This window comes from Phragmites australis, chromosome 13, assembly GCF_958298935.1.
Source record: "Phragmites australis chromosome 13, lpPhrAust1.1, whole genome shotgun sequence".
In the NCBI taxonomy this organism is placed as follows: Eukaryota; Viridiplantae; Streptophyta; class Magnoliopsida; order Poales; family Poaceae; genus Phragmites; species Phragmites australis.
The window spans coordinates 1030847-1042706 of record NC_084933.1 but is presented as its reverse complement, the minus strand read 5'-3'; the positions used below and the strand labels follow the sequence as shown (position 1 = coordinate 1042706).

Below are 11860 nucleotides of genomic sequence, written 5' to 3'. Positions count from 1 at the left end.
GGCCTCACCGGTGACCACCGCACCCTCTCCAACGTCTTCTACATCCCAAGACTATGCAGCAACATCATCTCCCTCAGCCAGCTCGACGAGAATGGCTGCAAGATCGTGATTGAAGACGGCATCCTCTGCATCCTCGATAGAGCATGCAAGGTGCTCGCTCGCGTGTTTTGGACGCGTAATCATCTGTACACACTCAACTTAAACCTGGCGGTGCCAGTGAACCTGCTGGCGCAGAAGGACAACGACGTCTGGCTGTGGCATGCCCGATTCGGGCATCTCCATTTCCGTGCTCTGCACAGCTTGTCGCACAAAGGGATGGCACAAGGGATCCCCTGCATCGAGCATGTGGAGGAGTTCTGTGATGGATGTGCACTTGGGAAGCAGCACAGGACCCCGTTCCCTCAATCCGTGACATACCGTACACGGCGCCTGCTGGAGCTGGTGCACAATGATCTTTGTGGGCCAATCGCTCCTGCAACAGCAGGGGGAAAAGGTATTTCTTGCTCATCGTCGATGATTATAGTCGGTATATGTGGCTTGAGGTGCTCAGGACCAAGGACGAGGCATTCCGCTTCTTCAAGAAGATCAAGGCAGCTGCAGAGGCAGAGCGTGAGTGCAAGCTGCTCGCGTTCCGCTCTGACTGCGGTGGCGAGTTCAACTCCAGCGTGTTCGTGGAGTACTGCGAGGAGAACGGCGTCAAGCACTACACACCCGCGCCTTACTCGCCGCAGCAGAATGGTGTTGTTGAGAGGTGCAATCAAACGGTGGTCGAGATGGCGCACTGCCTCATGAAGTCGATGTCGGTGCCGGGGATGTTTTGGGGAGAATAGTCAAGATGGCGATCTACCTGCTCAACCGCGCACCGATAAGGAGCGTGAGCGGCATGACACCCTATGAAGCATGGCACAAGAAGAAGCCCAGTGTGCATCATCTAAGAACCTTCAGATGTGTTGCACATGTGAAGAACCTCGGCCCAGGCTTGCACAAATTGGCAGATCGCTCGACGCCGCGGGTGTTCATCGGCTACAAAGAGGGCATGAAAGCCTACCGGTTCTACGATCCGGTGGGAAAGCGGCTATACGTGACAAGGGACGTGGTCTTCGAGGAGCACCGTGCCTGGAGCTGGGAGACATCAAGTGACGCAGAGGTAGCTGCGACACTGGCCACGTTCACCCTGGTCTACGCCACGGAGACCGACACGACGACGACGACATCTGCACCAATTCCCGAGCCTGTCACACCAGAACCTGAGCCACGAATGCCTGTGCCGTCACAAATGCAAGCACAGTGGGCCACACCGCCCACGCACGATGACACCTATGACACTGACTCGAGCCCTCGGCACTATAGGCATGTCGAGGACCTGTACAACACGACAGACGCGAACACCCAGGCCAAGGAGAGCGGCCTATGTTTCTTGGCGGCCGAGGAGCCGGCGGGCGTGGGCGATGCGCTCACCGACGAGTCCTGGAGGAGTGCCATGGAGGATGAGATGAGATCAATCAACAACAACAAGACTTGGGAGTTCGTTTCACTCCCGGCCGGGCACCGCACCATAGGACTCAAGTGGGTCTTCAAGATGAAGAAGGACGCCACTGGCAACGTCATGAAGCACAAGGCAAGGTTGGTCGCCAAAGGCTACGCATAGCACCAGGGGGTGGACTTTGAGGAATTTTTCGCCCCTGTGGCCCGGGTGGAGACGGTGCACTTACTGTTTGTGCTCGCCGCGCATGGCAAGTGGGAGGTGCATCACATGGATGTGAAATCCGTGTTCTTGAATGGCGATCTCGCGGAGGAGGTCTACGTACAACAACCACCGGGCTTCGTCGACCAAGCCAACAAACACAAGGTCCTGAAGTTGTGCAAGGCTTTGTACGGGCTCCGCCAAGCTCCTCGCGTGTGGAACGCAAAGCTGGACGCCACCCTCATCTTGCTCGGATTCACAAGGAGCCCGCTGGAACATGTCGTCTACCGCAGAGGAGATGCTTGCTCATTCTTGCTGGTGGGTGTTTATGTAGATGATCTGATCATTATAGGCACAAGTGCTCAAGACATTGTCCAGTTCAAGGCCCAGATGCACCAGATGTTCAGCATGAGCGATCTCGGTCTCCTCAGTTATTATTTGGGGATTGAGGTGCGTCAGGCTGACGGCGAGATCACATTGTGCCAAGGAGCTTATGCGGCGAAGATCTTGGAGCACACCGGCATGGGAGCCTGCAACCCAAGCCACACGTAGATGGAGAATCGGCTACACCTGAGTAAGCAGGACGGGAGAGCAGCTGTGGACGCGACAAAGTACCAGAGTGTGATTGGCAGTCTGCGCTACTTGGTCAATACTCAGCCGGACATCGCTCACGCGGTGGGGATGGCCAGCCGGTATATGGAGACGCCGAGTGTGCAGCATTGGGCTGCAGTGAAGTAGATACTCAGGTATGTTTAGGGGACACTGAAGTACGGATGCTGCTACAAGATGGGAGAAGGAGATGTTGCACTTGTCAATTATAGTGATAGTGATCTCGCCGGCGATGTTGATGACCGGAAAGCACTTTAGGCATAGCATTCTTCATCGAGAGCAGCATCATCACATAGACCTCGCAGAAGCAGAAGATCGTTGCTCTGTCCTCCTGCGAGGCGGAATACGTCGCGGCGGCGACCGCGGCATGTCAGGGCGTTTGGTTGAGTCGCCTCGTAGGCGAGCTCATCGGGCGCGAACAGCTGAAGTTCAGGCTGTTGGTGGATAACTAGTCGGCCATCGCTCTTTGCAAGAACCCGGTGCATCATGAGAGGCCTCGACGAGCTGGTCGTGGGATGGCGCGACAATGGCGGATCGAGGCTAAAGAATAGGGCGACTAGCGCCACCACTTCTCTGTAATCTCTTTGATAAATAGTGAGAAAGAAAACGAAAACAGCAGCAAGTTTGCACGCTGCACAAAACCTCTGTCCACACACTGCAATTCTGATTGCTCTCGTGTGTGCGTTCGAGTTGTCTTCTGATCTGAGCTTGCACCAACAATCTGGACGCACTTGAGATGCACTCGAACATCTTGCTTGTGCTGTTCGCCTGTTCATACGTCTCTTGTGCTTGCTATCCATGCGTTTCATCTTTCAGCAAGTCTAGGTGGAAATGAGACAGACCTTGGATGCATTGCAACTGCATGACCCTTCTCTCTCATTTGAATATAGCTTAAGATTCAATGCCTAGCTAGGCAACTCATGCCCAAAACGTTACTATCGTAACTATACAAATGGCATGCATGAGTCATTCGTACGTCTATACTCCATGTATGATTGGTGACCTTTATGGAGACAATAGTGATCGGAGCTCATCCTGAAGATAGGTGTCGACTGTCGAGTACACATACTATGCATGCAGTTGAGCAATAGAGCAGATTACAATGGTGTGCTCATGTATTGAACCCTGGCTTGTTCTTTGGTTTAATTATTCACGGAATCCCATTTAATTTTCCACATTCGAGTAGCTGGGTTATTTCTTTTCTTCACGTTTCAGTCGAATATTGTTACTGTACCGTACGTCGATTCATTTTCAACTGATCATGTCCCCGGATGTTATGCAGCGATTCATGTGTCTTGCCTATATATCGGAGTCTCTGCTTCAGAATTTATATGCAAATCTTAATTCGCTATAAAAAAAAACAGATGTCACTATGAGTTTAATTTCGAGTCGTACAACGATGGCTGCAAAATCTAAAATTGGAGAGGCTAAGGATGATCCCGCGGTCTCACCCCTCTTCTTGTAGGGTTAGGGTAGCTTTGTTTCATGATCTGCTCCATCTCGAGCGCCTCCCGCCGTCTCGAAAGAGAGTAGCAAATGACCACAGTGACGATGCCGGCCGTGGCCGCCACCGACCCAAGCAGCACGAGCAGTATCACCAGCCAGGACGACATTGACATGCTGCCATTCTCCCCATCGCCGTCGCTCCCCGGGAACTTGTCCACCGTGAACTCCCAATTCCGGACTCCGTGGATCACATCACGGACAGTGGCTGCGAAGAAGCCGACAAACGCGTTCTGTGTGGTGCGGCCGCCGGCGAGGTTGAGGGGAGCATCGAGGAGGGCCTTGAGAGGCCTTGGCTCGCCGGCGGCCGCGAGATACACCCACAGGTGGTGGGTCACCGCACTGTACTCGATCCACACGGTTCTTGATCTGGGCTCTGTGCCGTTGGGCGTGACTGTGACGTTGAGGCCGACGTCCGGAGACTCTGGGCCGTACGAACTTACAGCACCGACCGCGACGGCAGCGAGGTTGTCGGAGGCGTTGGGCGCGGTGGTGTCATTGGAGAACGTCGAGCTGTTGGCACCACGAAGCCCGACGGGACGACTCGCTAGCGGCGGGAAGCTGTCGAGGAGGACGACGAACGTGAGGGGAGAGGCGTCGTCCAGCGTGAAGCTCGTGTTGAAGGACGCCTCGCGGGTCGGCTGTGCCCCTGTGTCGGCACTCCAGAGCTGAACCGTGCGCGAGAGGAGCACGAACCCCTCGGAGCGGTTGAACTCCGGGAAGAACTGCGCGTCGAAGAGGAACGCGGCCGGCGAGATGATGGACGAGCTGGTGGCCACCACGAGGCTGTGCTCCGTCGTCCTGTCGTCGAACGCGGGGAATCTGTAGGCGACGGCATCACCCAACTGCGGCGAAGGTGGTTGCGGCGCCGGCGCGTGGGAGCAGGAGACGATGCGGAGCGCTAGGACAAGCTTCAGTAGTGACACCGCGGCAAGCTGATGAGCGTGCGGCATCTCGCGCGCTTTGCAGAATGACAGCGCCTTGCGTGCAGGAACTATATGGCGACGGATTTTATAGCCACCTCGAGAATAGAAGTGTAAATCTGCAGCTAAAATACTGTGCTGGTGGTCAACCAAACCAACCGGCACGAGTGCGTTTGGCCGTACACCTCAAAAGTCAAAATCATGCAACAGCACGAGTCAAGGCAAATCCAATGCATGTGTGGTTCTAATCACAGAGTTGGAAAGAGAAGGCGGTGCCGATGCATGAACGTCGACCACAAGAGAGAGTGGGTTTAGTTGGGTTGATGGGAAATGACTGTCCCAGTATGGATAGTGTTTGGTTGAATAATAGGTTGGATAGGACGGCCAACGAGATGGAATATACTCTTCTGATGTTGGACGAGCTCAACCAAAAAAAACTAGATGGAGCCAGCCACATTGTCTAATCGTGATCATTAATAAAATAATTAGTAATACTTAGCATGATGTAATACTTTAGTATTTATTATTGTGAGATTATGATTGATAAGCATTGGTATGTTGATTAGTGTACGAGTGGTGTATGGATTAGAGTATGATTAGTGATAATTGGCGTGTTTTATCGTTAATTAGTAATTACTACCGTAAAATTAGCATTGATAAGTGTTAGAGCATGTTAATTAGTGCAGGGTTAATTTGTTATTATTTGAAAGTAAGATACATAATTTAGTTCATTATTCTTGTCCTATCCACCCTCGTCGCTTAATCAAATATAAAATTGGATTATCTCATTCATCTAATAAAAAGACAGTTTGAATCATCCTATCATAAAAAATATAAATGGCTATGTCCCATCCAATCTTACCTTCAAACCAAATAGACCCTAAGCTATGGGCGAGTGAGCTAGGTACTTAAAGATAGCCGCTAGAGTTCAGAATACTCCCTCTATTTCAAAATACAGGGCGTATTAGAATTTGATAAAATCAAACTTTGTAATTTTTGGTAAATAATTAGTCAAATTATATGTATTTTTAGTGTATAAAAGATTATCGATAATTCGTATTTCACCTATCTTTTAGCAAGATATTTGTTTCATTGCAATTTATAATATATAGTAAGAGAATTTTATGGTTAAAATATACCTTAAAAGACTTTCCCGTATCATAATACAACCGATAAAAAAGAAAATGGAAGGAGTAATGTACAGTCATCCTCCACCATGGTTGACTTATTCATTTTTTTTTTTGGCTGGAATATGCCATTATGCATGATTTTTTTTCGCGCTATCATGGATGATGGGTGGATTGGTCAACGGATAATGCGCCGTACTAGTGATCCACTCTTCGTATGCATGCACGTGTCGTTCTCGCATGAACATTATTCGATCTCACCATTCACATCGATGTCAATGACTCAATGGTGCATCCATTGATCCATCCATCCATCAAATATTGGGAAAAAAAATACCAACCAGGGACCTGTTTATATTACTCCAGTTAGCTGGAAGATCGATCAGCTCGGTCGTCTCAGCTCAGTAAAAAACGGAAGACGTGCGTGTAGTTCATCTTCTTATCGTGTCCTGTTGACTCTGTATAAAGATGCACGGCCTGTTGACTTATTCGGCCCCAAAAAAAGATGATGCAATTTTTAGCTAAAAGAAAAGAAAAACTTTTTTTGCCAAGAAATAAAACGCCAGCAAACAATGAGGATGCAAAACCATATTTAGGAATATCAAAGAATGGATCAGCGAATCATGTGGACAAATGGAGTGGGTCTTAAGTATCAGGATGACACGCGTCCCTTGGTAAAATATGGAACGTCATTCTATAACAATGCATGGTAAATTGGTTGATCGTAGAAGAAGATAATTTTGATGTGCATGACAATAATGAAAACGCCGAAGCTCTGCTAAAAGAGAGTTTTGAGGGAGGCTCGGACGACAACGATGATGTTGCTGCTTTTAGAGTTGAAGAAGTTGAAGAATACGACGGGGGGACATTGATATTCTTGGATTCCATCCTTACAAAGAAGTTGCCTTTTTGGCTGCATCATATCACTCGGAGCAATAGCCTATCATTTGAATAGCTCAAAGATTCAATATTTGTGCAGCTCACGTCTAAGTCCAGAAAGTTACTATCGTGGCCATTCAAATAAATGGTGCATATGATAAGAGGCCTTCGTGTACACTAGCTCCATGTATATATGATCGGAGAGCTTCATGGTACAGCTCATCTTAAAAATTAGCTTCAGCTAGCCGTCAGGTACTACAATAATGCAGGCGGTTGAATAATAGAGAAGATTCTAATGTTATGTTGTGTTTGAGCCCTAGATTGTTGTTTGGTTTATTCATGGAATTCCATACACCAAACTTGATCAGTACTTGGGTCATCTCTTTTCGCTATGAGTCTTATGTACCGTGCCGTACGTCAATTAATTTTCAATTTGTTATGTTTTATGGATGCTTGTGCTTGGCACTTTTCGATCAATATAATATAATAGTAGTTGGGGAACCTCTCCCCCTCCTGAATTGCCAAAAAAAAAAGGATTGATCATGTCCCTGCATTTTGAATAGTTTTTCATGCGTTTGCCTATTGAAGTCCTTGCCTCAGATTCTATTTGAAATATGTTTGCAATCAGAATCTCCAATTAAGCAGTCTCGGCTTACGCTATATATCAGAATAGCCAAAGGCGATCGACCAACAGATGATGGCTGAACTATTCACCAGCAACGCCAGGGGTTGCAAGATCGTCTTCACGCCGTACGTCGTCCTGGATCGCCGGAGCAGCGCCGCGTAAATAAGCTCCGTGTCCTGTGTATCTGAAAAAATGGAAGCCAGGGAGTGAAGTTTGTTGAATATTAAACCTTGTTTGTTTTTTTAGTTTGGGTTTTTAGTTGTAGCTCTGACGTGTGAGAGTCCACGCGGGAGGGAGTCGTCCGTGTCTTGGACGTGGTCACCGCTGGATCCGGAGCTGTGGCGAGCGTGAGATGGCACATTTCGTTACCGAATCGTGGGGAGTTTCATGGCTCGAGTAATTAGGATCTAGCTTATGTCTTTGCTATTAAATAAACATGAGAAAAATAGAAAACGCCGTTGAGGTCTTAGTGCGGCACAAAAAAATATCTTGTGCTCTAGCGTATGCACAAGCTGTGCTTTGCTGGTGTTCTTATGTGTGAGGCTGGGATTCCAACAAATAGTATCAGATCTAGTGTTCGATCCACTGCCGAGGAAGCCATGGCGGCTCTCGCGCATGGCCTATCGAGGACTCCATGCATGGCAACACTGACCGCACTCGCCAACGCCTCTGCTGCGTCGACCTCGGCACCGAGATGACGATGGGCGCGAGGTGATCATGGAGCATGTCGTGAAGGAGACAGCGAGCTCGGTCGTTTACCCGATGCTCACGCGCACAAACTACTCCGAGTGGGCACTCGTCATGCGCGTCAACCTACAGACGTAGGGCCTCTATGAGGCAATTGAGCCTGGCGACGGTTGGAGACTTGGCGTTGTCGGCCATCCTACGAGCCGTACCACCAAAGACGTGGGCCACACCCGCGGTGAAGGACACGGCCAAGGTGGCATGAGACGCGGTCAAGACCATGCGTGTCGATGTAGAGCGCGTGCGGGAGGTCAATGCCCAAAAGTTGCAGCGGGAGTTTGGAGAGAATGAGTTCAAGGACATGGAGTCCATCAACAAATTCTCCATGCAAATCAACAACCTCACCAACAACCTGCAAGTCCTAGGTCACAACATTACGAACGCTGGGAGGGAAGAATTACTCCCTCCTTCTGGTGGACGATGCCAGCAGATACATGTGGGTGGTGCTGCTAGGCACCAAGGATCAAGCAACAGCGGTGATCAAGCGGTTCTAGACCTCGGTGGAGGTGGAAACTGGTTGCAAGCTCAGGGCGCTTAGGACTGATCATGGAGGCGAGTTTACGTCGGTAGACTTCACAGAGCACTGCACTGACATGGGAGTTCATCGCCAGCTCACCACCCCCTATTCGCCACAACAGAACACGGTGTCAAGCAACAAAATCAGTTGGTGGTGGCGATGGCGCACTGTATGATGAAGACGAAGGGGATGTCGGGCATGTTCTGGGTGAGGCGGTGACCATGATGGTGTCCATGCTCAATCGCATTCCCACCAAGAGCCTTGATGGGAAGACGCCATTTTAAGCCTGGCACAGAAGACGCCCAGCTGTGCACTTCCTGCAAACTTTTGGGTGCGTTGCACATGTGAAGATCGTCAAGCCCTATTTCAAGAAATTGGAGGACCGCAGCAAGCCAATGGTGTTCATCGGCTATGAGGATGGACCAAGGTGTATCGTGTCTACAACCTCGCCGGCAAGCGTGTGCATGTCACCAGGGACGTGGTCTTCGATGAGGTGGCACAGTGGTTGTGGGGCAAGTAGAGCGTGACAACGGATCACGGTGGAGAGTTGTTCACCATCTAGGTTAGTACATTGCCTGTACTGGTGGATGTACAGCTGCGACACAATGTCGCCGAGCCGAGTACGCCTACTCCAGCTACTGGTGCTTCTATTTCAGTCTCTACTCCACCACACGGTCGAGCGGGAACACAACAGGGGTTGACGTTGAGCCCACACCCAACGCCAGTAGGTGCGGTGCCAGTGAGCATGCAGCCTGTGTCTCCACGGAACCCAGCTGCAACACTAGAGTGCGTGCAGTCACCATCAATGGTGTCCACGGTGGGCGTCCAGTTCGAGTCACCTCCTTCGAACATCTCAACCAACTCGACGACGACCACGACCATGATGACTGTCCAATTTGCTTCCGCTCCTACGACAACATCATCGGGCCTGCTACACCACCGGGCTACATGATCAGGAAGCTCACTGCTACCGAGCTCCACGCAATGAGCGCTGAGGAGCCATTATCCCTTGCAGAGGTCGAGCATCACCAGTGCTGGCACCGAGCGATGCTGGAGGAGATGAAATCGATCAAGGAGAACAAGACATGGGACCTCGTCGACTTACCCGCTGGCCATCGTCTGATTGGCTTGAAGTGGGTATACAAGGTGAAGAAGATTGAACATTGAGTTGTCCTCAGACACAAGGCGAGGCTTGTGGTGAAGGGATACGTCCAGTGGCACGTCATTGACTTCGAGAAGGTGTTTGCGCCGGTGGCGCACCTCGAGTCTGTGCGGCTGCTCATCGCTGTTGCGGCGCAGAACGACCGGGAGATCCATCACATGGACGTCAAGTCTACGTTTCTCAACGACGACTTTAAGGAGGAGGTGTACGTCAAGCAGCCTCCAGGGTTCATCGCCGTCGAGCAAGAACACAAGGTGTTGCACCTGCGGAAGGTGCTCTACGGGCTTTATCAAGCACCACGTGCGTGGAATGCCAAGCTCAACGACAGTCTCATGTCGCTTGGTTTCCACAAAGCAACATCGAGCATGGTCTGTACACCCGCGGCGGCGGCAAGGCACGTCTGAGCGTCGAAGTGTAGTGTCTCCGAGCTTAGCAAGTTCAAGGGTGAGATGAAGAATTTATTTCGCATGAGTGACCTCAGTTTACTCAGCTACTACCTCGACATCGAGGTTCGCCAGGACAATGACAGGATCGCACTGAGCCAGATGGACTATGCTAAGAAGATACTGGAGAAGGACGGCATGAAAGGATGAAATTCATGCCAAGTTCTGATGGAGGTGCATCTCAGACTGAGCAAGGTTAGTACTGACACACCGGTGGATGCAACTCATTACCACAAGGTTAGTTCATCCCTGGGAGTTTGCGGTATCTCGTCCACACTCGGCCAGACATCGCTTTCAATGTGGGCCATGCCAGCTGATTCCTGGAGGCTCCTAGGGATGAACATCTCACTATAGTCAAGCATATTCTGTGCTATATCGCTGGCACAACCCACTATAGGATTCAGTACTAAGGCGGAATGGAGTGGAGCCAAGCCTGGAGGAATATAGTGACAGTGATATGGCTAGTGATGTGAATGATCAGAAAAGCATGACGGGGTAATCTTCTTCTACGGAGGTAATCCCATATCCTGACAGTCACAAAAGCAGAAGGTAGTCACATTATCCACATGCAAGGCCGAATATATCGTTGCAGCAATGGGTGCCTGTCATGGTGTATGGTTAGCTCGGCTATTGGGAGATATCTTCGGCAAGACACTTAGTGCGCCGGAGCTCAAAGTGGACAATCAACCTACAATTTCTCTAAGTAAGAATCCAATTCACCATGATCGGAGCAAGCACATAGACACGTGTTATCACTACATATGTTCAGAAGTCATTGGGACGTGTCAAGTTCCTGGAGCTACACGAGAAGATTGGCGTCGTTGATCTTCAGTAGAGCAAAGCAAGAGTTAGGGGGTGAAAGTTGAATAAATCTTGCTTGTTTTTTTAGTTTGGGTTTTCAGTTGTAGCTCTGGCGCGTGAGAGTCCACGCGGGAGCGAGTCATACGCGTCGTGGGTATGGTCACCGCTCGATCCTGAGCTGTGGCGAGCGTGGGATGGCGCGTTTCATTGTCGGATCGTGGGGAGTTTCATGGCCCAAGTAATTAGGATCAAGCTTCTGTCTTTGCTGTTAAATAAGCGTGAGAAAAACAGAAAACGCAGCTGAGGTTTTAATGCGGCACAAAAAATCTCTTGTGTTCTAGCATCTGGGCAAGCTATGCTTTGTTGGTGTTCTTGTGTGTGTGAGGCTGGGATTCCAACAAAGTTCCGGAAAACAGCATCAGGATTTGGTTCTAGAGTCCACCAGAAGCATCCCTATAGATTGATTAACATAACTTAAACGTAACTTCAATTGATTACGAGTGACCGCTATTCTAAACCTCTTCAATTCAAGCATGCATCAAAAGCATTAGCTTTGCAATAGCTTAAGTTTCTCTTTCTTTAGTGAACGAATTGAATGATGTGCTTCTTCGGTTAAAAAGAGTTGCAGATCACACACCTCTCTGGATGTATAAATACACCTTACACCTTGCCGTCTTCTATCTCTGTAACTCACTACTGCTAGCTTGCGTTGCGTTCACCAATGGCTCGGCTAAGCAGCGCCGCCCCAGTACTGCTGCTCCTCCTTGTCCTCGTCGCAGTGCCCCAAGCGCAGGCGACCCGACTTCTCCAGGAGACCGACGCGGCGGACCCGCCGTTGTCGTC

At 50.0% G+C, this 11860-nt stretch overlaps 1 protein-coding gene across 1 annotated transcript; it reads right to left on the bottom strand.

The window, feature by feature from the left end:
* Positions 1-3670: 3670 nt before the first annotated feature.
* Positions 3671-4767, bottom strand: LOC133889167 (uncharacterized). Its single transcript, XM_062329641.1, has one exon. It carries the CDS (start codon positions 4747-4749, stop codon positions 3721-3723), a length of 1029 nt encoding a protein of 342 aa, XP_062185625.1. The 5' UTR covers positions 4750-4767; the 3' UTR covers positions 3671-3720.
* Positions 4768-11860: the final 7093 nt, after the last annotated feature.